The 27,984-nt window shown below is 41.3% G+C and overlaps 1 protein-coding gene across 5 annotated transcripts; it reads right to left on the minus strand.

Annotated features, from left to right (window-relative positions):
* Positions 1–215: 215 nt before the first annotated feature.
* PODN (podocan) lies at positions 216–27,969 on the minus strand. Of its 5 annotated transcripts, XM_075759382.1 has the most exons (12): positions 26,635–27,969; positions 25,659–26,022; positions 22,893–23,152; positions 21,050–21,143; positions 19,385–19,449; positions 15,186–15,295; positions 13,118–13,274; positions 11,165–11,280; positions 8,491–9,148; positions 5,714–5,862; positions 3,669–3,870; positions 216–2,340 (listed from the first exon to the last, which is right to left on the minus strand). In XM_075759382.1, exons 2-11 carry the CDS (start codon positions 25,690–25,692, stop codon positions 3,702–3,704), a joined length of 1,812 nt encoding a protein of 603 aa, XP_075615497.1. In that variant the 5' UTR covers positions 25,693–26,022; positions 26,635–27,969; the 3' UTR covers positions 216–2,340; positions 3,669–3,701. The 5 variants fall into 5 exon arrangements, with proteins under 5 accessions (XP_075615497.1, XP_075615498.1, XP_075615493.1 ...); XM_075759383.1 differs by lacking the exon at positions 25,659–26,022 and having other exon boundaries at positions 26,667–27,969; XM_075759378.1 differs by lacking the exon at positions 25,659–26,022 and having other exon boundaries at positions 26,635–27,968.
* Between the last annotated feature and the right edge of the window lie 15 nt (positions 27,970–27,984).

The following is a 27,984-nucleotide window of genomic DNA, read 5'->3' on the forward strand; positions in this document are numbered from 1 at the left end:
CTTTGTAGCCTAAGCAGAAGCCAACTTCCCAGCTCTCCTCATTTTCACTAAAGGGAATAAAAAAGGCCCTGTTCCTGGGTCTGGGTTGGACCTTGGGAGTACAGGTGCCACCCACAGCCAAGAAAAATGTGGGCATAGTCCCGTGGACTTCTGACTCTTCCTCATCTTCTCTCATGGAGCCTCTTATTCCTCTGAAAGAAAGAAACAAACTACCATTTTGGTTCCACAGTGTTATGTCCAATGTCATGGGTGCCGATGATACCAGATAAGCAAGGAATCAAGCCTGCGATTCTGCGTCATCCATCTCTTACGTGACAACCAAAAGACATTCCTCTTGGGGGAGCACTGAGGCTTTTACTGGGGGGAAGGGGTGGTTTTGGTTGGTGGTTGTTTTAGGGATTTTTTGCTGCTAGGAAACACTGTCCCCTTTAAAGGACAGATTCAGTGCACAATTATTTTGAAATAAACTTGGAAAAGGGTTGCCTAACTCTACTGTCTACAGGATATTCCCCTTTGACTGTAGGTGGGTCTCCTTTGGCAAAAGCTTATGTTTGATTTAAGAAGTTTAACAGTGTATGTATCACCCTGAATTTTTGGGCATGATTCTACAAGGTGTTAAAAATGTACCCTCACTCCTGCATTCACCACATCAGACTCTCAAGGGATTCAAAGGGGGTCTGAAGCACCTGACTTCTCACAGAATGTCAGCGTAAGGGACTGAAATTTAAAGATAATTGAACAGTTCTCCATAAAACCATACAAATCTGCATATTCTCAGCTTGTTCAGGAGTATAATAAATTGATCTGTTTCACCCAAGGCTGGCAAAACTTCCACTGGGGTTTGATGGAGATGATAGCTAATTGATTTGAGCTATATTCTGTAAACATTTTACAGAGAAATCTATCCCAAAAGTCAGCTGGAAGGCTATTTTATTGCTCAGCTGTATAGCTGATATTTAAAAATGTTGGGTTTTTTGCAATTTTTAGGGCCAAGCTTTTAGTTTTTTGAGGAAGCAATCTTTCCTTCTATGATTCCTGACTGTCTTTAATTGTCTAAGGTAGGAAATATCAGCCTGAAATTACTGTCATATGCTATGGGAACCCAAAGGGAAAGAGTACAACTAGGAAAAACAGGAAAAACAGCTGGTGAAAAATTAAGCCAACTGTGTTTCCAAGTAAATCCTGGAATGCAGTATGCAAAACAACACGTATTTCATCAGAAATCCTCAAAAGACCATTTCCTCAAGCAGATTAGCTACCTCAGATGAAAGACATTATAATCAAATAGGCAGCTTGTCATCCAGGTCTTCTTTTCCTTGCTTTCCTTATTTTCCATGATTCCAACAGGAGCTGAGAATACTCAACACCATAAGATAGGTGAGGCTTTAAGAGAGTATGACAGCAGGCACTGCCTCCAGACTTGAACTAAACAAGGAAATTTCTCTTGAGGCTTAACAGTTTTCTCCTAAGTCACCCCACATTCACTTATCTTTTTTGCTTCATTAGTCTCACTTCTGACTCTTAATGTGAATGATATACAATATGTGAAAAATTCTATGACATATATTAAACTGCATACTGTTACTCAATTATCTGGACGTACTTTCGGATACAACTGCCACATGGGCAAACAACAGCAAGACAGAAACTTTACCAAAGCTCTGGAAGGCAGACATACAGATTTTTTTATATATATTCACAAGAGCAATTGTTTTATCTTAAACTCTTTCTAAAACAGGCATATACTGCAGGCTTTGGCAGTAGAGATAAAATATTATGGGATCCAGCCTTATTTTGTTTTTCTCATCCAAATATACACATTGTTATAACAGACGAATTGTTGCATCCAGAATTATTACTGCTGCTTGATGACCAAAATGCCTCATATACTGCTCCACACATGAAACTACTGCAAATATCCATCTTGCCTGATCAACAACAGCTTCTTTGGGGTGGAGGAAAAGAAAAGCAGCATATACATGGTTCACTTAAAATGCAGTGACAAAAACAGCATTCGAAGGCATGTGTTCAAAACAGTCCCATATTGTTATTACAGATGGAAACAGCGAAGGAAGAGAAACAGAAGAAACAAAAGCCAGCTTTTGTGAGTTCCAGAGCAATCCCTTATGATCCTGGGTCTTGTATAAGATGATTTGGAAGCTTTGGAAAGGCATTCAGGGTCTCTCCCTGAATAAGGCACTGTAACACACTGTCTTCCATGACCCTGGCCCAGTGCCACGACAGTTTCTGCGTAATTCATTGCACGTTTTGCTAAGTGTTCTCTGTATATCTATATAGATATATACACATAGACATATATGTAATTTTCCATATGCTTTCCTGCAAAACATCAGAAAAACAAAATCAATTACATAATGGAACACAGAATTCAGCATATGTTAAACTTAGTACCTGCTGACATGCCACACGTGTCCCAAACCAAACTAGAGGTGCATTGATTTGGAAATTGTATGCACTCTAAGTCTGTAGATATAAATTATTTCTTCTCTCACAAAGTTCTCACATAGCCCAGCCAGGAGGTCTAATATTTGACTTTCCAAGTAGCTTCTGCCCTTTTCAAGCCCCATCAACTTTTCAGCATATCAGCACTATTCCTAGCACTTCCTTGTGTCATCCTCCATGACAAAATGTTGATTAGGAACAAAACAAGACTTTTTTTTTTCAAGTCTTAGTTTAGATCTCCAAAAGTAGAGAGAAGTGTCTTGAACCTCATCATCTTTGAATAAAATACTTAAGAGATGCATAAAGCAGATCCCTATTTCTCTCATGGCAAAATGCATACTCTTCAAACATCATTCTCCATCTTTCCTTCTGCAACTGAAAAGAGGTTCAACTAGAGAGATGGAGTGGCTGGCCAGATAGTTTATGGAATACTGAGATCTTAATTTCAAGATTACCAGTCTGGAATCAAAGTCAGCAGCAATCACAACCTGTAACTGGCCAGAGGCGTTTCACTGAATCTGGGTGAAGTGCCAATGAACCCTCAGCAAGACTTCTCAGTAGCGAAAGCACAGGCTGCTGTGAGAACTGGCTATCCTGGAACAGGCATCAATCCAGTCTTGCATACCATTTCCCAAAGTGACCTGAAGTAGATAATCTTTCCATAAGAAATATGCCAAATATAGTTTTATCTTCCCACTCCAAGTGGTCATTGATTTAAGGACTGCTTGAGACAGAGGTCATAATCTTAATGCCATGTTTAACAGACACTGATGGGTCTATCTTCCTTTAATTTGTCTGATTTTTTTTAATCCATTTTCAGCTCACATAGTCTTCTGCATCAGTAAGCTTCACAGTTTGTTCTTTTCCTTTTTAACTAGTTGCTTAAAAATATGAAATACCTTTTCATTTTTTGTTGTCAGAACTAGTAAATAATGACCTTCATATTTACCTATTGGGTCTGCTGTGGCTATAAGCAGAAGCCACTATGAACAGTCCACTGCCTCTGATAAAACAGATATATACTGACCGTTTCATTTTACAAAATAATGTATTTTCAACCCTTTTTGATTCTGCAACTCCCAGTCATGTTTCAGTAAAAGTCTTTGACATCCACTTGTTATGTTTCAATCATACTTGTTAATTGGAATTATTTACACTAGAGACTGAGAACTGGGTCCTTGAGTTAACTAAACTACAGTTGTTACCTCCCACATGATGTGTTTGTGTGAGTTCACATTTTATCTCAGTTCTTCTTCCTCTTCCTCATCCTCCATTTCCTCTTCTGAGTCATCCTTATTCTTTGAACTGTTGCTGAATTCAAGATTCCCTTCAATATCCAGTACCTGTAAGTGCTTTAGGTTTTGGAAGGTACTTTCCTTCAGTGCTCCAACGGCAATCTTATTAAACCTTTAAACAAACAAAAAGGCCTTCCTGTTAAAATAAACCCATTTTTGTATCCACCACAGAAATGAGAAGACTAGGAAGAAACCGTTCTGTACAGTTACTCTAACTTACACTGACCCAAGTTACTCTAACTTTACACTGACCCACAACAGCACTCTGGGAGTAGACTCCTCTGGATGGAAAAAGGAAGGGAAAGCAGGTTCTGATTAGCAAGCAGGCAAATGTAGTGATTGAACAAAGCTTGCTGTTGGCACTCTGCACCATCATAAAGGACCTTGCAGGAAAATAATGGGAAATATTAAGTATCTCCCACTACTTTCAAGTTCACTAACCAAGCTCTCAACTCCTACTTCCTCCACCCCAGCCCCTCTTTCTCCTTCTATAACTGTATTCTGCAAGGAAAAAAATCATAATATTGGAATTCCTCCCCCACAAATTCTTTCTCTTGGTATTCTGCTTTCTCCTTTCCAGAGAGGAAAGGCATCTCCTCCATAGCCCACATTTCAAAGTGTAACTTGCTTTTTCATGAGATTCTGTGCCATCCCTTGATATAGTTTAATTTTTCTCCCACAAAACTCAAAATACTGGTACAAAGTATCCTTTTAGAAACAAAGCAACATGCAGTAATTTTTCATCTGTTACTTGGGTTTCCAAGAATAGAAATAAATTAATTTGCAATTTAAGAACTTCTGACATATACGGCTTGGTCTGTTACTCTTGAACATGCTTAAAATCATATTCTGATATTCCAGATGTATATTATTGTTTCACAGCATTTCAGTTACTAATAGCCTCCCATTAAGAAATACATGGGTGGAGTTGCCTCCTAAGTATGTTAGCAAAACAGTTTTGCAAATTCCTTTTTTCTCTTTATATAGAAATATAGAATGTGGTATGTGGTTTCTGGTTTGCATCCAAGCATTCACTAAAATCTCATAAATGTGAGCAGCTGAATAGACAGACTGCTCTAATTTTCACCAGACTTTGTAATTTTATTTGCTTGGTATGGAATCATTCATCCAAAAAGGTATGATTCAGAACTATTCAGAACTACAGAACAGTTTAGTTGCATACAGACAAAATAAGGCCATATTTAGTCTTGTGCAGCAGGGGTTTTTGAACACATCCATGGGATCAGCTTAATCAAATATTCTGTAGGCGTTCATAAATTACTTCTAAGCAATATTTTCAATATTATTCCATATTACTAGGCCAGATTCTTGGTTCACTTTTTGTGCTACAAATCTCTGTTTAAATCAGTTACATTACTGTGAGTTTACATTATATGTAAAAAAGTCAGTATCTGTCACCTACAAAACCAAAGTCCTCATCCAACTGACACAGTGGGGAAAAACCCAGAAAAGCTTCTAAACGGAGTTACATAACTGTCACAGTTGTAACTTGTCATCTGTTTCTGACAAACCATCAAGGGAATGTGCACAACTTCAAGATCAGTCATGCACGCCTCGCTAGAGGGGGATTTTGTCAAAATCCAGGGCTAACAGCCACAGGCGAAGCTGTAGTCCTACAAGGGGAATGTAAACTTTTAGCTCACAGCTGAATATTGGAATATGACATAATGCTAAATATTACTTCCCAGAATTTCTAACAAGCCTAATCCATTCTAATAAGCACAGAAAGGACAAACTTTCCAAACAGAAAGAGCTTATTATGTGTATCCATGTCTTTTCTGAGCAGATGAACATAGTTTCATCATACATTGCTATAAAATAAAGTTGCTTATTTAGAAAGTTACAATTTGAAATACGTTCTAAAAAGTAAACAATTACAAAGTGGATGGAGAAGAAAAAAAATCTTATGTGTTGAAGCAGAAACCTGACCTTACCTGAGGTAAATCCCCTTTATTTTGGGTGTGGATTCAAATGCATTCTCTGAAACTGTTGTGATCTTGTTGTTCTGAAGATACAGATATTCTAGAGATTCTGGCAGGCCTGGTGGGATAGAAGTCAGCTGGTTGCCAGCCATGTCTAGTGACTGCAAGGAAGAGACAACAAGGGGTCAAATAAATAATTGAATTTAAATATTAGCAGCGCTCCAAAAAGAGATTTGATAACAAATGACCTTCCAAAGGTTGGCTCTATATACACCCCTCCCCCTCCTTTGGAAGTTTATCCATTGTTTTATATACACACACAAACACACGTCTATAAAAATACATATAGTTTATGCAAAGCTTATCCAGGATTTGTTGTGTTTGAAAATCATCTGGAAACGGGCTTTATTTTTCAGATGGTATTTTGGTGAGTCTGCTTCTGAACCTCTCCCTTCTGGTGAGGTCAGGAAAATGAGAAACACCATGTGTACAGTGGAGATTGTTAACTGTCAGCCATGCAGAAAGGTTCAGTTCGAGTTCATGGTGGAAAAACTGAAGTGATATTTATTATAACATAAACTAACTTAATCTACCTCTAATTGGCATCAAGGTAAGCGTGGTCATGATAATTCTGCTCTCTTACACTACTATTTAGCATCATGATTTCACATGAGACATCATGCTGTTTTGTTTAGGAGTCCCAACATTTCTTTATCTCTGTCCCCAGGCTTTAGCCTGTGCCTGCTTTAAGTGAATTAAAAGCAGACTGGGTTTCAGATATGCATGAGAATTCCTTGGAAGCTGTTACCGCAAACACTTCACTAGCTAAGGTTAGTGACTAGTTAGAGTTGCACATAAAACCACCTGGAAATATTCTAACACGGAAAATGTATGAAGACATCAGGACTAAAGGCCGTGGTAATTTCTCAGATTAATTTTACGCAAGAAAACAGATCAATAGAAGTGTTTGGTTATCCTGTATTGTAGCATTTTCATGGCACCGAGCTGACACACTAGTTACACATTACTCAAAGCCACACTTCTGCAAATTACTGTTGTGATTTCAGTGTTTTTATTCTCCACATAATCCCAGTCTGGCAAACAATTATGTAAATGTCTAGCTTTGCCGTTGCAGATAGTCGTCTGTGATTTCCATGGAAACAGTGTGGACTGAAGCATATGCTAAGTACACGCACAATCAGGATCTTATGTGATGGTTATTTGTCAAATCCACCCCAGTGCACCAACTCATAAGCCAATTGCACAGTTAAGCCCTTAATGATAAAAAAGATTCATATATATACTACCATGGAAATAACTCACAAGTAGTAATGCTGTTCCAGAAAAAAGCAACAGCAAAAAATGCACCATTAGTCTAACAGAATTTTAAGTATGTGCTACTATCTTTACCTTTCTTTACCTTCTTTAATATGAACAAGGGCTTGCTGTGGAGTAGGTACAACTGAAGGGCCAGTGTTTGATTCAGCAACACATTACTCTGGCTTGAGACTGACTACAAGGGAGTGACAGTAGAATAAAAGTAACGTGAAGTAGCTATGAAATAGGCCTTTCAAGAAGGAAAGCTTATCGTTCCAACCAACAGCTAAAGCTGCCTAAGAGGTCTCATGATCCATTTTTGTTTGAAAAAAAAAAAAACAACCCAGGTGACAGTGACTACATTTTATCAAGCTACTGCCCTGAAACAATTCCAGCATCTGTAATTCTCATCAGACTACTTTTCATCTTAGATATATTTGCATGCGCACACACACACATATACATATCAGTGAGGCACCAAAGAAATGCAAAATGTATTATTAAAGCCATGGACCAAATGTGCAGCTGATGCAAACCAACAGCTCTACAGATACCATTGCTGGATTGCTGATTCACATTAACTGAAAAGCAAGCTATTGTTTATTCCCAGAAACAACAGAAAGGGAAATGTTCACACAGATAAACATTTGGGTTGTCTGGAAACACACTGGGGGCCAGTGTGATATATGCTCCCTGATCTGCTCTGAGATGCACAAACTTTGCCTGGACAGTGACCTAGCCATATGCACCATAGATGGTTGCCATATGACATAGGTAATACCTTCTACTGCAGGAAACAGGCTGTTGCCTAAAAGGAAATGCAGACAAATCCTTCGGCCAGTGTAACAATTTTGAAAGGTCATTTTGCACAGCACAAATGTGATTGTTCCTGCCTGCCTTATGGTTTGTGTTTAACTTTCTCCAACAATTAAGCAAATGAGAAGACTGCTGATTGAATCCAGATCTCCTAGCTGCTATCCAGGTGCCTTAGCCAGCTGAGCTGCTAAATCCTACAGCTTGGCCTGTCTGACTGTAAGCCGATGGGGCTTTGAGAATTAAGAGTGTTTTTGTTTATGCATTCCTTCCTCCTGCTGTCTCTCTTCAGAGCTGATCTTAAATCTTTTGGGAGACAAGCTATTTGAAAGGCATCATTTCAGTTTTAATGACAACATTCACTAATGTTTATCTGAAAATACAGGACATTGTTAGGGTTCAGAAACAAAGATGTCTTTACATTTCCCAGAATTAGCAGTACATGGTGGACCACCACCCTGGTCAGCAGTGGGAGGAACCCACCTCTGGCATAACAGCATATCATTTCTACTCTAGAAACAGAAGGTGTAGCACTTAAACAATGCAAGCCCAAAACATGAGGACCAAGCGCATCTAGTATTGGTGCTAGACAAATGGCTTAGGCAGACAGACGAGGACATCAGCATTGCTAAAACAATTAGAGAAGGTGATGTTTCTACCTGGAGACTGCTGAGTTCTCTCCACGCTCTTGAATAAATGGAATTTACTTTCAGTTTATTGTTGCTCAAATACAGTTCCCGCAGCTTTGTCATCCCAGACAAAGTCCCTTTTGGGATGATGCTTATCTCGTTCTCCTTCAGCTTCAGAATCTGCAAATTCTTTGGAAAGCCAAAGGGCACTGTGTGGAGATTGTTTCCAGAAAGATCCAAGGACTTTAGTTGCCTCAGTTTACGGAAGGCCTCCCGATGGATCTGGGGACTTTTGAGCTTATTGTAGCTCAGGTTCAGCTCTTCAAGGAAGTAAGTGGTAGCAAAGTCATTCCTGTTAATCTCAGAGATCTGGTTATGGAGGATCATAAGTGTTTTCACTCGCCGGGGCAGCCCACTGGGAATCCTTTCCAGCATGTTGTTGTACAGGTGGACAGTGTGCAGCTTCTTTAAGCCCTGGAAGGCTAATGGGTGAATACCTCGGGCTTTTAATTTGTTATTGTGGAGCAGAAGGTACTCCAGGTTCTTAATTTGGGTCAAGACATCTCTGCCAATCACCTTAATTGCATTCTTCTCCAGGTGGAGGAGGACGATGTTTCGAGGTAAACCACTTGGGATTTGTGAGAGGTTATTGCTGGACAAATCCAGATATTCAAGACTAGACAATTTCCTTAGGAAAGCAGGAAAGAAAACACTCTCTATTTAGATTCTGCAAGGCGAAACGAAAACCAGCTTCCCCTAGGATTTTACAGTCTTTGCTTTAGAGTCTTTTTAGCTGGCACAGCTCCCACTACTGCCCCTTTTTGTCTCATGATATGACTGACGTGTACAGCAAAACAAGGAGCTCCCATGCTGCCATTAGGAGTTAGGCCTGGGCGCTGCCATTGCTCCCCGGCCACACTAGCAAGAGACCCTCCTAGAGTGCACAGACATCCAAATTGCCACCAGGCTGCCAACTGAAATCAGTTTTGCAGTCTACTGTTCTCTCATTTGACACCAAAGACAGCAACATTTGAGCAATTTCAGTGAACAAATACCACAAGAAAGATGACGTGGGAGCGCCATTAGAACACAAAATTTAGCTCTCAGTTTCATAGAAACGTAGCAGGAGTATTTCTGTCTCTCTGAAAGGGTATATTGGAACTGAAAAGCAGGCCTGCTTCTCAGATGATGAAATATTACTCTTATGGAAAGCAGAAATGTTAATTCATTGTCCTAGGCTAAGGTAGTGAACTTCTCCTGACCCTCCAGCATTATGGAAGTGAGTCAGAGCTAGAGCTGCTTTGTGTAAGCTACTGAATCTGGATTCCACAGACTCAGTTGAAGCTAAAATAAATCCTCAGACCAGCCACTTATACCAACTGGATATGGATCAATGGTATTACATGCCAGGACCGAGGAGCCCTCTATTCCCTTGTACTTCAAGTCAGTTTCTCAGTTCAAATGAGACTTTTGATCTGCATGGCACTACATAATCCACTGCAGACGACTAGGAAGTTTTCAGGAAATGCGCGATTTAATGCCTTACAGACATTACTTACTAGTTACTACACTGCTATTCACAGCTATCCAAGCATGGTCTGAATAAGCAAATACACTCTCTGGGTAAAGCACTTCAGTGCTGCAAGTTGTAATGCCCCCCCAGCTTGGGTACATCTTAATAGCACTATGCTGTGCTCTACAGACAGTATCAAGAGAGCAAGGAGCAATATCCACCCCCTCTGCTGACTGTGACTTGTGCCTTAGCTATAGCCACTGTATTCATCAAAATCTTAACAGAAATGGTATGTCCAACATGACCTGGAGGCGTACACCACACAGCTATGGTAAATTACCAAGGGAGGTTTCTAGGAGTGGGATGTGGAAAAGGAAAGCACAGTATGATACATTTTCATCTCTGAAGATCAGAAAAGTTTACAGAATTATGTTATAGGCAGGACAGATTATGTGATCTGGATTTTCAGGTGGAACAAGGGCAGCACTCAGTGCAAGCAGAGACACAAATTTCAACTTTTTGAAGTGCTAAGTCCCAGGCTAAATTTAGAACAGCCAAAGGTTATTTCCGTTGCACCAGTTTGTAGCAAAGCTTTTGCAGCCATCTGGCTATTGAGCAGTACCATTGCATCCCCTCCTGCTCCAGCAATCTATCTGCACTGGGGTACAGCTGTGCCACATGAATTCACAACTGTGTATCTGCGGCTGTTTTCAAGTCACCTTCACTGAAACATGGAAATGGCTTTAGGGAAGATGAAGGTCTGGCCTTAACTTCCAGTGAACTGTCCTTGAAACTGGAAGGTCCCAAGTAACCTCACATTTGACTGGTTTGGAACAACAGAGACCAGCTTTCAACATCGTTCTAGGTGGCCTTTTCTCAGAAGGCACTTAGTACCTTGGTGCATTGGGTCTGTGGCAATCAGGGAGCAGTGTAGGCTGACATTCAGCGTTGTGTCTTTTGTATAAAAGTATTCTGCAGTGTGAATTCAAACCACTCACTCAGACCTTTGCTTTTGAATGGCAGCATCTGAATCTAAGTCTTTTCATACAGGCTTAGTAGAGAAATGCATAATGTCGTACAGCTTTTAATAAATGTACTTTTTAAGATGTACTTTTTTCAGTAGATATACTACTGTACCAGAAAAGATAGACAGACACAAACAGAGGTGTAAACTACAGATCTCAGTCTCACCAGAAAGTTTCATTGTCCATTCCTTCATTAGTCAAGTAGTTATTCTGTAAATACAGCTCCCTCAGACCTGTAAGTTCACTGAAGGCTCCTTTGGGAATCTTCTCCAGTTTGTTGTTCTAGAGTCACCAGAAGCACAAAGCACATTATTTGGCTTGAAACAACATAGGACATTCAGGTTCTGCTCAACTAACACCAGGCAATTACACTTCAAAAGGGTGAGACATAAGATATTTCAGGGGGCGTTATAATTCTGCTTAAGAAATAAATACAAATACTAGACTGAAATATTACAACCTATTTTTATTGATTCCCCATGGAATCTTTGGGCTAAGGAGTTAGAATTTGCCCCCCCACCCCACCCCAGATGGTTTTATTTTGTATTTGTAGTCCTTCCACCTATGTGCAAACATATAACGTATGCAACTACCTCTGGAGTTTGCTCAAAATTTCTGGATTTTGTAAGAGAGATTTCACCATAAAGAAGAATTAGGTTGGAAGCTGGGAACCAGCCATCCTTCCAGCATTAATAGCATTCCAAATGGTACGGTTCCTGCAATGTAGATTCCAAAATAATTACTCCTATTGCCTTAGTATGGCTTTGGAGTAGCCAGCAGGCAGACACAAACAAAATATAAAACTAAATTCCACTTAGAAATTCTATACAGGAATTGTAGGAATTATAAAAGGATATATAAACCACTAGGAATTATAAAAGGCTCTATAAAACAAAGAGAAAAAAAAGATCTGTTACATCTAAAGTACACCTTTTGGACACTTTTGGTCCACTATTGGATGTCTCTCATTTCTTATTGTCCTGTTTTTTTTCCCAGTCAAAATATCAAGGTAAATGTTACTACTGACAGGCAGTGCACTTGAAAACAAAATGCTTGTTTCTCTCCTCAGCTTCTCTGCCCTTAACACAACTGGTGACAGCAGGGAAGGATACGAGTTCAAAGTATAGTCCTCAAAGTTTGAGACCCCTTTGGAAGATAATGATTACCTATAAACAGCAATAAAATGCAGGGGACTAGTAACTTCACACTTTGCACAGAAATTCCAGCAATTTAAGGGATCAGACTGTTTGCCTTCAAGCTGGAGAAGCCTATTTTCTGGAAGACTTTAATGGGAATTAGCAGTGAAACCTTCAAGGGAAAAGAAAGCTGGGAGGCAACACAGTACTCCCTAAGTCCAGGGGCTGATAACAGATACGTCCAAGGAGCTGTCAACACCAGGAACAAGCGGAACCAGGACTCCCCACCACTGCAGCTCTCCCATTGTTAACAAGGCTGAGATCTCTAGCACAGACATGATGAAGTGTTTTTATCAAAATCAGATGACATGGGATTAAAAATGCTGGAGATTAGTTAAGACCACAATTTCTGCTATTGCAATACTGCTGGAGAAGTTGTAGCAGTAAAGAATCACTGATCCAAATTTTCTCTGTGTTGTTTGAATTGCCAGTTCAGTAGCAAACAAAAGTCACTGATGCTAGGAAACAGTAGCCTATATGAAATGAGTTAGTGAGCAAAACCAGTACATAGTTGATAAGCAGCTGTCAGGAAAACCAGCATTGTTAGTGGCAAACTTAACTGGGAGGCCAGTCACTGGATGGCCATGGAGAATGATCTACCTTTGTGTACTAATATGTATTAACATCATTATGTGCAGGAAAGAGACCAACAATGCTACCATACAGACATGTGCAATACATTGCCCTGAAAACACAGAAAAGCATTTTTGTCCCCTGTGAGCATTCTGGTGTTTTGCAAAAATACACAGTTACTTATGAACAAAAATGGATGGACATGGGAGACAGCTACTGTTGAGGATATAGCAGACGGGCCTGGGAATGCTTCCAAGTGCATTGAAATGGCTTGGCTGTGTAGACTGAATCCCATACAAAACAGTACTTTGTCACAATCATGAAGGAATACAAAACTTTGCTGTTGTTACCTTTAAGTGTAATTTATATAGTGCTGGAGGGAGATTCTTTGGAACATACTTCAAGAAATTGCTGGACATGATGAGTATCTCCACGTTATCAGAGCCATTGAACATATTATCAGGTAATCCAGCATCTGAGAGTTTGTTGTTATGAAGATACACAGATCTGTTGGAAGGAGAAAAAAGATGAAGTTAAACAGATAGGGAGATCTGGGGGGGGTTTGTTTACCAAGAGAAAGCTGTTTAAAAACTATATTTCAATCTTTTCTTCTTTCCTTGAGATAATTAGATTTGTTTTTAAACGTGCCCTTTAATTTAGCAAGGAATATGGATGCAAAACCAAATGATTGGTCCAAATAATCTCTGAAATTTAGGTCTATTTGAAATCCAAACCTGCATACAAATTTCACAAGTAGCTTTATCTTCTTAACAAGAAACTGAGTGTAAGTCTGGGATTGTGCAGTGCTTTGAAACAAAGAATGTTGGTGTGGTAGCCTCACTTGAGAGAGTTAGAACTCATATCTGATTAATAGATATGCCCCAATTTTAACTTCTATTGGGAATCAAATCTGGGCTTCTTGTGCTTGCAAAATCAGTCTGTAGACCTCTTAAGAAAGGGCTGTATCTCACCCCTCCGTTCCTTTTTAACAAAAGAAATAGGATTTTACTTACTTCTATTACCCCTTCCTTTCCTGTGTTTACCCCAAGATGCAGCAAACAACTAAAATTGCACAGACAGGTTTAAACTTCAAAAGAGCACAGTATCAAAGTGTGCTTTTTTAACTTGGTCTTGGGTTCTCTACCAATTGCAAACAACTTGGCAACATCTTTCTGGAAGGAAGGAAAGGCTCAGTATGCAAACAGAATTGTGTGATCACACACTCCAGGGAGTTCAGAGCCACACTGAAAATATTGTTCACCCTGCATGGTCAGCTGTACTTTTAACTCACAAATATTTGCCTTTCTGAAAAAGCTGCTTTCCAAATAATCAGTCTGAGACCATGAACTCTACTCAGGGCAAATAAACCAACTGAAACAACAGTGTTAGGATTTTATATCAGCAATCTTGGAAACCAATGAGTTACTATTCTGATTAAAATTAGTGTTGGTATAGGATAGTGTGAAGATCACTTCAGAAGAGTGCAAGAATTTTAATATGAAATCAAAACACAGCAGCTTCTGCAACTCAAATTAAGGAAGAACACATGTATAAATCTAGCTTCTTTCACGATGAGATATTGCCAGAAATTAGTCACTGACTCAGCTTCTTCAGTTACCAAGAGCCTACAAGACTAAAGGCCTAGTAAGTACAGAGTAGCTTCAGCTCTTAACGAATTCAGGGGGAACCAAAAGTTCTTCAGTTCATTACTAGGAGCTTAACTGGGTCAGCTATTATTAACTGCTTCCAAACTTGGATGCGTAAATTGCTACCAACAGAGTCTGTGATCCTTTGCAGGATTTAGATGCTGCAGTGTCCGGTATAGATTACTCAAGATGCCTTTGGAAAAGACCGTATCTCACAGGAGGTGGTCTATGTGCATCTGAATTTGAGATGGGAGAACGTGCTACACTGGATCTAGCTGAGAAAAGTACAACCTAAAACTAGCAGAGACACCTTTGAAACCAGACCTGAGGGTATGAATCACTTCTGAAGGTGCTAAAGTGCTTAGCTTTAATATAGTTGAGTTATACTCAACTGCATTGAGTACTTTACTCTCTACCTGATTCTATTTTTTTCAATGAATGGACTATAATAAAACTAGAGATCTCTAAATAGTTAATCTCCATTTTGAGAAACCCAAGCTGTTCCTTTCAACTCATAACTGATACACGAATATAATGGAGACAATTTCATTTTTATCTATGCATAACTGTCTGGCAGCCAGTAAAAGCCCTTGGAATGTGTTTGTCTGAGAGATTATTTGTTCTTTCATGCTGACAATAACAAACAGTCCACTTCTTTCCAAAAAACATAAGTAGGCAATAACATGGTTTAGCCAAATAGTTTCTTATCACTCACCAACTGCATCCAAGCAGTGGCAGAACACTATTATTGTTTTACTTCCTGATCCCTTACCTCAAGTTTGGTTTCTGTCCAAAGGTGAGCCCATATATCTTAGTGAGATAATTGGCTGCAAAATCTGCACTGATCAAGGTATTTGGTAAGAATTTCGGAGCCACTGTTAGCTGTAAAAGAAATATACAGGGGAATTCCAATTAAATGCAACAAATGTTTTAACCAAGTATTAGACCAGCAACAAAACAATTTATTTTCTCTAAACCAACAAAAATAAATGAACTGTATGCAGATTTCATGAATAAAAACAAATTGTCCTCACTCACTAATCTCTCCAGGAAGGAGACAGACTTTTGCTCCAAGATATGTGCATGTTTGTTTTGGTTGGAAGAGTCCTGTCTCTTTTTGATGGAAGAAATCAAGAAATTGTTATTCAGAGAGCAAACATGTTGCTTATTATTGTTCCTAATTCCTCAGTCTGCTGTGCCAAAAAAAATCTGACCTATCTCACAGTGGCCTACTACTTACTCCCATATGAAAGTATATTGGGGGGGAAGTGTCACTTCATATGTCTGTTCCAATATTGCATCCATTTACAATGATCTTTTCAATAGAAGATTCAAGTTCCCACAGGACACGGATGCGTCTGAGCCAAATGACGGAGTATCAAATGGGACTTCAAAGCAAAGACCTACTGTACAGCGATACTTTGTTCATTGAATAAATGTATCAGAAACAAAATACAGAAAGGTCCTGTCTCCAAAACTTTATAATCAAGGAGAGGTATAGGATTGAATGTGTTTGCTCTTGATCTATTGCTATTTTTATCAGTGATTTTAAAAAATAATGCTATGAATGTCTGCATCTGAACAAAAATTGGTGGAATGAAAACTAATGATTAAAAAAGGTCAGCTTTAGAGAGTATCCAGACAATACAATAGCTAGGTTCACTGAGTGACTGCTAATACCCAAGTCATCAGTCTAGAAACCAAGAATACAGGTTATGATACAGGCTGGAGAACAGTTTTCTGGAAAGCATAAACCCAGAACATTTATGCATCAAGATTAAGCCCTTAAATCAAGTTCTTAACATGTTGCCATAGTAGACATGATCCTTGAGTACATAAGCAGAAGACTACCGAATTGCAGTATTTCTGGAGAGAACATCTTTTCTAGAGAGATATTGAAGTCTTTGTCATCTAAAGCTTTGAGATCAGGATGGGAAACTCTGAGCAATGGAAGAGAATTGCCTTCTAGCTTGAAATTCTTTGAATCTGTAAAGCTTCTTCCTCACAGCCCTGTTGTGTGAAAGAGAACTTAGTCCTTACAGCCAGCAAGGCACAGCAAGACTCACACAATGAGAAAACATATTTTTCAAATTTTTATTACAATAAAACTGCAATTGGTTATTTATAACAATATAAACCCAAAAATATTTAAAAGATAAACAATGTGTGAGAGAACAGACACTTTCTTGGAGAACTGCCTAACCCAAGCCTTAAACTGTGTACTTATCTAAAGGATGCCTAGATCTCTCTCTACTAGTTTGTCAAGTGTGCATTGATAGTGCTATATCCATGAACTCACAATTTACTGGACAGGCAATACAGTCCTATTTTTTAAATGATGAAAGTACATTATTTACTGTTTTTCACTTTCACCTGTGCCAAAACCTCCACCCTTAAGCTGTCTTAAATGTTTAATGGTCATAAATGCAAGAAAGATCTTTACCACAGATCACACTCCTATCAGTACTTCCAGGTAGTACATAAGCAGTAGAAATAGGCATTTTACATATTACTACAGTTGCCACAATTCTGCTCTTGGCTTTACTGGTAATCCCTCATCTCCTGACCTGGGAGATTTAATTTCAGGGAAGCGGATAAAGGCACTCATATCTGACTAGGAAGGTCTGACTGTGCCTCAAAAAGAAGTCTCTACTGTGACGTAATATTGAGAATTCAGACACAGGAAATAGACTTAATCACTTTCATACACTGTGGCACGTTAAAGCTTTTCTCCTGAAACACAGTCTATTAGGTCATAACTTTTATACAAACAAAGGGCATGGCTTGGATACGTGCAATGAAAGACATCAGAACCACAGGAAAGAGAAAGAGAAGTTTCACCCAAACAGTTTTTACTTGGTCAAGACTTTGCTTTGGCATTTCAGCACTTTTAGTCATGAGATGAACTGATATCCACTGGTTGAGTGCTTGAAGGATTAATGCTGGATTGTTGAAACTGTTAGCAAAAAGAAAGTTCACTCAGTAGCTTTATCTAACATATTGCCTAACAAGTAGCAATCTGCATTTCTCCAGCTGCAGTTTTCTTGCAGCTTTACTGCTGGATCTTCCTTTCCATATGGCAGATAGTGTTTCTCCAGTGTTAACTAATGAGTTAATTAATGAACTCATAAGGATTATACAAAAGTTATCACCAGTTTTGGAACAAGATTTCTTGCTTATAACAAGCTTTGATATAAACAGAAGTACTGGATCCATGTGAATCCTGTATCACTTTGGGGATACTGTCACTAAAATCACCAGCTTATAGTAAACAGTAAGGACAGCTTGGGACCTGGTCTACAGCTTGGTGGAAGGAATTTCCGTTATTAACAAGGCTTACTGTGGATACTACATGATAGATAGAAATGATGAGTGGGGTGAAAAATTAAAACAGAAACTACAGGATCTGTTCTTGAAGTACTTGTTTCTCGTAAGCCACAGAAGGCTTTTAGTCTATTAGGATATTTCTTTTCTCCAACCAACTATGTTAGTTTAAGGAAAGATAATTTAGCTACATGTGATGGGATTGCAGTTGAAGATAAAGCAGCATTAAGATAATCCATAAAACAAGGAGCAAACTACCAGCAAATCCCTGCTCTCCTCCAGACACCACAGTTACTTGATCTGCAGTGTTTCCTGCTGCAGACTGGATGCTGTTTGAAGCCAATCTGGTTTGTCCTGGCTTGTGATTTATAAAGAAATGTGTTATTTTTGTGGGTCCACAACTTCTCACTGTAACTAGTTCTGACATTCGCTGATGTTTGCATTTTCTTTTGGGATCTTTTTCTCTCTGCAGTAAAGCCAGAAAAACCAAACACTTTGTTTTGTCACACAGGGAAAATTGGAGTGCAAAGTTCTGGAATATTAGTCACAGTCTGGCTTGTTCCTTTTTATGGAGCTATTAACTGCCAAGATTGTTATATGGAAATGGTGCTTGAAAGGGAGAAAAGAACACAATGTTACTGTACTAAGGAATGGGTTCTATTCTCAATCACTCCATACGGAAATCTATGGAGTGATTCTGGATATGTCTTGGCCTGACTGAAACCTGAATGTGGCCACATACATATCAACAAAGCATCAAAAGGTCACAGATTTTAAGAGGATAATAAAACATACATGCAGATATGCCTATATATATATATAGAGAGAGAGGGATGGAAGGGCGGGGGTTTTGCAGACAAAAGAAGCTCTGCCTAATGTTTTAACTTATATTTTTCTGTGGCACCCCAGTTTCTTCTGTAGCAAGTATTTGTGGACTGTAACTGAGGAAAAAGAAAGCCATAATGGGAACCACCCAGATGTAAGGGTACGTGAGAAGTTATTTCATTTCCTAGCCTTGGCAGGAAAGATGTGCTTCTGTCATGACATCCAACTTGGGTCATTAATAGGAAAGCACCTGGGATCTTCTCCATTAAAAAAGAAAGTCAGCTCCTACCACTGCAGCTAAAAGAATAAATACACAACTTGCGCAGTTTCACCATGTATGGGTATCCCCCCACATCAAACCTAGTAAGAATGGGAGTTGGGGAAAACTGGATAGCTTTTTACAGCTTTTGATGGCCCAAAACACAGGTATCGTCTGGCCTCATCTGATGAGATATGCAGTATTTCACATCATTAACCCACATCTTATTTGCATACAGGCAGTTACCAAATCTGCATGCAGCTGATCCAAAGCCTACTGAAGACAGTGGTAATTTATAAATGCAAGGGCTCTCTGTACCTTCCTACATACTGAAAGGAAACTTTTCACCAGTTGCACAAATAAGTGTTCGAAATATTTGGGCATGTACCTTCTAATTTTTTAGCATACTGATTGTCTTGATCTTAGATGAACTTGCATTAGAATATCACTTTGGCACAATCTTACTTATGTAGGACATATATTTTAAAAGAATTGAAGACTTGCTTGTTTCACTTTCAGAACCCAGTTAGAAAAGAATTCTGAAAGTCTTGTGAGCCTCTTACCTTATTGTTTGCCAGGTACAGGTAATTCAGGTTCTCCAGATGTTCAAATGCTTCCTCCGGCAACCCTCAGAAACAGGAATAACTCTAATCAGTGACACTGGCACCTTATTGCCTCTCTGAGTGAAAATAACTGAAAGTAGCTTTCTCTCTCAGATAATATCTTTAATGTGAGATTTAAATATTTTTCATTGCCACTGAAACAACCTGGCTCAGACCTATTGTTGTCTTTGTTTTGGTTTTTTTTTTAAATTAAACCCCACCCCAGACTGTTAAGAGCAATGGAAGACCATAAAAAATCCTAAGCTTGCAAGGCTTGTGGCCAACCCCACTGGCAAGGGTCAGGTACAGAGCTGTGTAGACTTGCTGTACAGCTGATCATTGGTCCCCACAGCAAGCATGCTATCTGAGAAGTTTCTTTTGTCATTTGCTCATGAATCTGCAGATCATTCTTGGAAGGACATCATCTAGGGTTGTTTAATGATCAGATCAATCTGATCTACGACCATGATGTTGCCAAAACAACACCAGTAGCTGCATGTCATAACTGTTTTCTTGTTCTGCTCCCCCACAATCCAGCCAGCCAGGCAGTAGCCAGCTCAGAGAGCTAATCCAACTCAGAGCTAACCCTCCCCCAATAATTATTACTTTTCAGCTGAATCACCACATCCAGCTGATCACACAAGCACAATTGCTGTCACAATGGAAAGGCTGAAAATAACATTTTCACCTGGCACTTAGATAACCATAAGTCAAAGGTGAAGCTATTTCCCACGTCAGAACATATTGGAAACTCAGGGCTGCACTGAAGCTTGTGAAAGAAACATCAAGCCCCAAAGGTAGCAATGTCAAAGTCTGAATCTATTAAGCACAGCCTTCCCTGTGCTGTGTACAGGTGATGTGTTTTGGGTCCCATGCATAATATGCCCACGTTCTCAATAAAGGCTGTTCTCTATCATTGGAATAAGGAGAGCAACAGCATTCAGAGCAACTGGGTGACACACAAGTTAACAACAATTACATCTTTTGTATTGCATATCCTACTGTCTGATTATTTACTCCAATTCCTGTGTTTCTTTTCCTTTCCTTACTAACTCCTTGTCAAGTTTCTCTAATAAGCATATGACTTAGTAAGCAAAACCTGCCTACAAAAATCAAAATGGTTTTAGAAGAATAGCAGAAATTGCCTTAGTTGTAATACATATTATTTGTATCTACATTAAATTCGACAAGGATTGAACTGGACTAAACTGCACTGAGTGACTAGACTGAACTACACAAGTGGATTAAGAAACAAGGTCAGTCAGAAGGAAATCATTCAGCATGTAGACATTTCTGGTTCTCAAGTGCATTGCATTGATGTGCCTGGGGGACTGGAGGGAGTTTCCTGGACGAGAAGATCTCACGCCACAGTACGCAGTGCTGCTGCCAGGTCTCCTCCACTGGTTCAGTACGGCTGCATTCTTACACACTGAGTATTATGTTTTAGATGATAAAGTGCCTCCATGATCTGTGTGATGGCCAAAGGAGTGAGGCTTATAGCTAACCACTCCAGTCACATCATTCCATCACTCTGTGGCTTTCCTTATCAGCTGTCGCTGGCCTCACTGCATAAACTGGTGATGTGGAAGCACAGGCTCTGTCCACTTCACGGCTCTGCTGCCTTACCTTTTGAAGTTAGCCTGTTGTTTTGCAAATTGAGAGTTTCCAGTCTGTAAAGACGAGCAAGCTCTTCTGGAAAGATTTCTTCTATCTGGTTATTCTAAGAAAATGGAGAGTATTAATCATCATCAAGTAATCCAAGAAGGATCCCAAAAAACCCAGACTGTGAACTCCAGTAAAATTTGGAAATGAAACCACCATGTCAAATCATTGTCAAGACTTCTCTCTGTAATGAGCCAAACTCAGATCTCAAAACCAAGACATCCAAACCCAGCAGCATTCGAAGGCCTGAACCAAGTTTTGTAGCTTGTGCTCATCTCCAGAAATATCCAGCTTATGCACTGGTAGCACACAAAAGAGTGTGATTATGCCTGGCAAGGCCTATATGCCACCTGCCACCGCCAAACCTCGTAGCTGCAGCAAAGCATTTGCTACAAGGTTGGCACCATGCATTTTCGAGTTTATTACTTCTGTTATTTACGTGTTGTTTTAAAAACAACTTGTCATGGGCAGGGAGAGTCAAACTGGGCTCACTTTCTCTGGTTTTACTATCAGGAGTGACTGCCATCAGATTTTCATTAACATGCTGACTAACATTAGACCATTAATGAGTGATTCCACTGTTTTAGCATCTAGGGGACCAGTCAAGGACCCACTGTGCTGGAAGCCAGGCCAATACACAGAAAGTTGACAGGTGCTGCTCCAAAAAGCTTCTCTGCTTTTGGCAGTAGAGGCGGGAGCCATGGCTAGCACACGCCTGGGACAGATCTGCTGAGGAAGGTGCCAGCTTACGTTACAGTTTTTCTAAGTACACTGCACTTGGATGGAAAGCGCTGAACAAAATCTACAATTTATCCATAGAACACAATTAGCAAATGGGAGCAATAAACAAAAAGCAGTTGGTTAAGGGCCAAAGAGGCATTGTGGAGAAACCTGGAACTACTGCCATGGCTCAGAGGAGAAAGGGCCACAGGGCTGCCATGCTCTGGCCCTGCCCACGTCCTCAGGTGTCAGAGCACAGGCAGGGAAAGGATGCCTGCCAAAACGCTCGTCGTAGGGATCACTTAACTAACAGCAGAGCATGGAAACCTGCTGACCATCTAGGACAGGCCACTGCTTCCACCTGAATTTGAATCTTACATGCCTTTGTCCTGACAAGACGTGACGTCTCTGCAACATAACCATTTGCTGCAGTCATGACTTTCCCGGGTAAAATGACCCAAGAGCCTCCCGCCGGCAGGTCACCCAGCAAGCGCAGCACCAGCTGTCCGCATGTCACAGGAAATGCCGCTCCAAGTGACGGCTGGCTCCGCCATGTTACAGCCACTGCTCCTGGCTGAGTCCACGTACCACAGGGAGCCGGCTTGGGGGAGACAGGACCCTGAGGGCCACTGCCTGGGGCTGGGCCACTACACCATCTTTACAACGCTTTAGCTAATGTGTAGTGCTGACAGAAAATTTCTCATTAATGAATTAATTTTGCCCATCCTTTTCAAAGACACCTCAGAATGAAAAGCTTTCACCAGAGGAACAGTAATTATTACTTTGGACAAAAAAATATTTCCTCACAGGCGCAGAGAGAAAGAGGAGAAAAATTTCCTAACTTTTTTTCTCCCTGGATCTGTGGGGAGAGAATTAAAGCTAGCAACCAGGTGTGTTCGTCGAGTACAAGGGCCTGCTGCACCTCCTGCTTCCAACACAGAGCCGAGGAGCCACGGAAGGAAGCGGGAAGGAGCCGGGTTCAGGCGAAGGCAAGGACAGGGGCCTCCGCGGCCCGGGGAGACCCCGGAGGCGGCGGGGGGCAGCGTGTGGGAGCTGGGTGGTCCGCGGCCGGGCTCGGCTCCCTTACCTGCAGGGAGAGGTGGTTGGTCAGCTCTGGCAGCAGGAGCGGGAACTCCTTCAGGTCGATGCCGCCGCAGTCCACGACGCCCTCCTGGGTGCAGCCGCAATCCCGGGGGCAGGCGGGGGCCGGACCGGGCGGCGGCCGCCGCCGTTCGGGGACGCCCTCGGGAAAGTCGTTGTCGGCGGGCGGTGGCGGGCGGGCGGCGGCGCAGCCCAGCGCCAGGAGCCCCAGCGCCAGCAGCGCCCGGCCGCCGGCGGGCATCGCCCCTAAAAGCCGAGAGAACGGCGCGGGGTCGGGGTCGGGCGGGAGAGGGTGGCAGCGCCAGGGCCCGGCCCGGCTGCGCTCCCCGCTCCTGTCCCGGGAGCCCGAGGCGCCAGCCCCGCGTTCTCGCTTTCCCTGGGTGCTTTCACGTCCTTTCAAGGCGGTTTGGGAACCGGGATGAGACGGAGCAGCGCTTCCCGGCCCCAGGCTGCCAGCCTGGTGCTGCCCCGCCGGCCTGACCTGCCAGCGGGTCCCCAGCTAGAGCCGGCGGCCTGGCAGCATCCCCCACACCGTCCCTGATTCCTCAAGTTATTTATTGCTTTTTTCATATTGAGAAACGCCAGCTGATCCCGGACTTTATAGAGGAGGTTATGCAATGTTATTTCCATGTAACTCTCAGTCGTACTCTTCCTCACAGTTTTGCATCGGGAAGAAATTTCTCGTTAATGTAACCAAGGTATGCTGGAAAAGAGTGACTCAGGCTGTCAGGATGCCTCTTGGAGAGGCTGCTTCACATGCATCGAACAATAACAATGTCTCATGGCTACCGAAAACAAAACAGGCTTCCTATTGATTTTGGACAGTGCTGATCTGAACCTTAGAGGCCTGGCTAATGTTCAGCTTTTATCTTTCTGGCAGCAGGTTAAAATAATTCAAACAGAAGTTGAATATCTACTGGACCAGCCAGCTGGTCCTAATCCAGCCCCCTTGGTCTCATTTGTTGCCCTTCTCAGATTTCATACATAACGATTTGCAGTAAGGGCTGGTAATGGCTTGTCTTTTGTCCTTTTGGCTATTCTTTGCAGAAGTATTCAACAGTGATGAGAAATTCTTATTTAGGCTGATCTTTTAAGGTGAAAATACACAATGGATTCATGACCTTAATATGAAATAAGTACTCTCCATTCACCTCTGCCAGCCCAGGTTCCTTCTTTGCATCAGAAACAAGAACCTCCCAGAGCCAGACTGGCAGCCGTCAGAACTGGCACATCTCTGTTTACATCCATGGGGCTTTGCACCAGCTGAAACTCTCTGGGGGTCCCCTGGGAAACATTGGAGAGATCCTGCGCTCAGTCAGTGTCATGAAAATCTTAAATAATTTCTTTAAACATTGACTTACACTCGAAGAAATGGGAGAAGGTGAGACTACAGGACAGAGCATTCCGAGACATGGATGGGTTTGCTTTGTTCATGGTCTTTGCTACTGACATGCTGGGTGATTTTAAGCATTTAACACTGTTTGCTTGATCCCTCTTCTCCCTGCTCCGCTATTCCACAGCTTCCATATTTGTAAAAACTGACTATAATGAAATTAATCACCTTTATAAAACATTCCAGAGATCAGATCGTGTTCCTTATAAGGCAGCTAGATATTAACAGTGAGATCAAAATTGGCCATGTGAGTATGCCAACAGTGGATTAGTAAAATCCTTAGTATTTGGTGACCTAATCTCAGAAAATATTTTAGAAATCTTAGAGAAAATAATCTCAGCAAGTATGATATATCAGATCTCTAACAAAGTATTTTTCCTATATATCAGCTTACCCTTATAGATATTTACAAAAGAAACTAAAGAAAAAACCTCTTATACACAGGTGACAACCAGCCCTGCTGTAACAATGCCAACACTATTCCCACAGCACACAGTTACATCATGGTTGGTATTGGGTTCTATAGATTTGCAACATGCTGACTTTTCCACATATATGGCTGAAAAGATGTTAAAAAATTAACATGAAATAGTGCACACTAAAATTTCTGAGGCAATCTCACCCCGTTGTCACCAATACACATGCTTCTGCTGCAATGCCTTTGAAGTGAATGCTGCTTGGGTACCACAGGGAGACACTTTGGATACAGAAACATCTGCTTGCACCTGGAGTGCAGGCAGTAAAACCAGGCATGATTTTGATTTTCTTTTAGTTCAAAGAAAGTCTGAAGTAACTCGCTCCATTTAAACTCATTCCTGTGGGCCTGATCCAAAGCCTTATTAAGAAACCTTATTAAAGGAGTGGCTCAAAACCCACTAGAAAGAGTCCTCTTCCCTTGCTGTCAGTGGGCTTTGGATCAGGTCCTTCCACCCAAAGACTGAAGTTACACCGAAACCAGCTCAGGAGTGTCTATGGTTGCATCTTTCTGAGTCCAGACAGAACCACCACTGATTTCTGCACTTTGCTGCCACACAGCCCCAGAGGCAGAGTGCTACAAAAGGCACAGTCTCAAGAAGCAGCTGAAGTTTCAGGAGTTAGTGTATGCTTCTCGGTGATTACAGTTGCCTCAATAAACAACAGAATCATATTCAAAATATCTCATGTCTGTATCATTCTCTGCAGACATTCTCATAGGACACACGCAGATGGAAAAACATCCTCTCTTCAATATCAACAGGTTAACTGAGTTTATTACTTACATTTAATATCCTTTCTAAAAGCTGCAGCTGAAAGGCAGGCTGCTGGATGTTGTCTGACAACCCAGCATTTAAAAAAATAATGAAATGCCGTACAACTCACCTTTGCTGTCAGAAATCAGATGAATGAAGAACATTTCTCTTGCCCCCACAGGCTCTCTCGGCTCATGCCATGTCTGTTACATGAGCTGAACTCAGAGCAAGTCTCCCCTTTCCAAGCCAGATCCTTTCCAGATGTGAGCAGCAGAATTAGAGAGAGTAATAGGCAACCCTCTACCAACGAGAGTTTCCTGCACTTCCCAACGAAATCGGAGAGGAATTTTCCAAAGTCACCATATGGGAAAATGTGAGTAGGAAAGAGGAAGCAGCTATAGTCTGGATATAAAGACTTCAGGAAGAAACAATCTCCCATTGCTTTTTGTCAACATAGTTTGCAAGATCCGTAAGAGATGCCAAAAGCAAGCATGCTGGAATTGACAGAAGCAGAGACGGTGTATGCTTTAGCATTTCGTCGCAGGATACCAGAGCTGCACTATCTGTTACTAGATCTTTAATTTTAGCTGCATTCAACACAAAATCTGAATTCCAGGTGGGAATGTCCTCCCATTCCCCAGGGGGTCTGGTTCAAATTAGCCAGGAACAGACAGATCAGCAGTTTTTCCTGCATTTCATCTCCCTCCCCTTTAACTCCCCCTGGTTCAACTGATTTTCAGGGACCAGGGGTAAATCCGCTGAAACTACAAATGTCTTAGCGGCAAAGTCCCCAAATTTGATATAACACCCCATCTACCCAATCTCTTTTGTATCTTCTAAGCCCCATATTACAGCACTAAACATCAAAACAACCCTCCACCACACACACACACACTCCAGCCCTGGTCATGTTTAGCCCAGAAGTCTCACATTTCTTATTTTTCTTGGTAAAAAATAGAGGAACATGCTGTTTATAACACAGTATGCTCTAAGTGCAGCAATATTTCCAAGAAAGCAACACAGCTTTTTGTCACAGAGAGCAGCAGTACTATTTTAAATATAAAGCCACCTGTTTTGTGAATGCCCCACAGTGCCCCGTATAGTACCTCCACAAAATCTGCAGAGGATCTGTCCTCACCAAGAACACGACCTTCTTGCTGAATTCCAAAAAAGGGACACTGATTCTTTCCTCTCGACTCCAGCTGAACTGAAGTCTAAAGCAATTAAGTTATTTCCTCCCTCTCTTCTTCCAGGCTCATATCAACTGGAACTGATCCCCCTCTGTGCCACGTGTAAGTTTCAAAAGTTAGTGTGGGAAGTGTGTTTTTACTAAAACAAAAATAAAAACAAAACAAAGCTGGCTGCTTTTTCTTAGTGATTCAGAGATCCAGGATTTATTTGCCTGCTACCCTTTCTATATTCCAGTACTCTGAATTCATACAACAAAATTGTAAATTTAGTGTTACACTAGATTGTAAAGTCAGTCTTTTCAGGCAGGAGAAAAAAAGGGTGGTTATGTTGGAGGACCACCCCATCTTACCCCAGTCTGCAGGCAGAGCGGAGGAGAAGTAGGGTGATGACCTGGCTCACTATTGATGCCAGAGCAGCCCACGGGATAGAGGAAGAGCAGAATTCACCCTTCCCCACAAGTGCATTTTATCTGTGTTTTTGTTGTATAATTACTGGAATTAGTTGCAGGAAACCTTTCCAGTCAAACTTGAGTCTTTGTACTTTACACGTTCCCTGCTGATGGGTGACAGTGGTGGTGGCAGCATAAATGAAGAAACATTTTCAAGTTTAAAAACTGAAGCTGTAGACTCAGTTTAAACTTCGGTACATTACTTCTTCAGATCACATTGATGGCAGAGAAGCAGGTCTTTGGGCAAACAACTGCTACGGAACTTCATTGAACAACTGGCAGCTATTCCAGCCACTCCAGCCAGTCAGTCAGCTTCATCGGAGGCACACTTCAAGTGCCTCTATGCAAACACACGTAGCGTGGGCAATAAACAAGAGGAGTTGGAGATGTGTGCATGCCTGCAGGGCTGTGATCTTGTTGGCATCACGGAGACGTGGTGGGATGGCTCCTATGACTGCAGCGTTGGAATGGAAGGATACAGGCTTTTAGGAAGGACAGGCAGGGGAGACCATGGAGCTCTGCCTGGGGATGGATGGGGAGCTGACTGAGAGCTTATGGGTGAGGATTAAAGGGAGGGCAGGGACAGGGGACACTATAGTGGGGGTCTGCTATAGGCCACCTGACCAGAAAGACTGAGTGGATGAGGCCCTCTATAGCCAGATAGGAACAGCTTCACATTCACAAGCCCTGGTCCTCACTGGGGACTTCAACCACCCCAGTATCTGTTGGAGGGACAACACAACAGGGCACAAGCTATCCAGGAGGTTCCTGGAATGTGTTGATGATAACTTCCTTCTCAAAGTGACAGAGGAGCCAG

Source organism: Balearica regulorum, chromosome 8 (assembly GCF_011004875.1).
Source record: "Balearica regulorum gibbericeps isolate bBalReg1 chromosome 8, bBalReg1.pri, whole genome shotgun sequence".
In the NCBI taxonomy this organism is placed as follows: domain Eukaryota; kingdom Metazoa; phylum Chordata; class Aves; order Gruiformes; family Gruidae; genus Balearica; species Balearica regulorum.

What these genes read in the sequence shown, in the direction of transcription:
- PODN (XM_075759382.1), bottom strand. Translation starts at nt 25,692, where the DNA reads ATGTTCTTCATTCATCTGATTTCTGACAGCAAAG. An exon ending in CAACAGGCTAACTTCAAAAG is followed by an intron (nt 19,450 to 21,049) that starts GTAAGGCAGCAG and finishes CCTGTTTCTGAG; the next exon opens with GGTTGCCGGAGGAAGCATTT. An exon ending in ATGGACAATGAAACTTTCTG is followed by an intron (nt 9,149 to 11,164) that starts GTGAGACTGAGA and finishes TGCTTTCCTAAG; the next exon opens with GAAATTGTCTAGTCTTGAAT.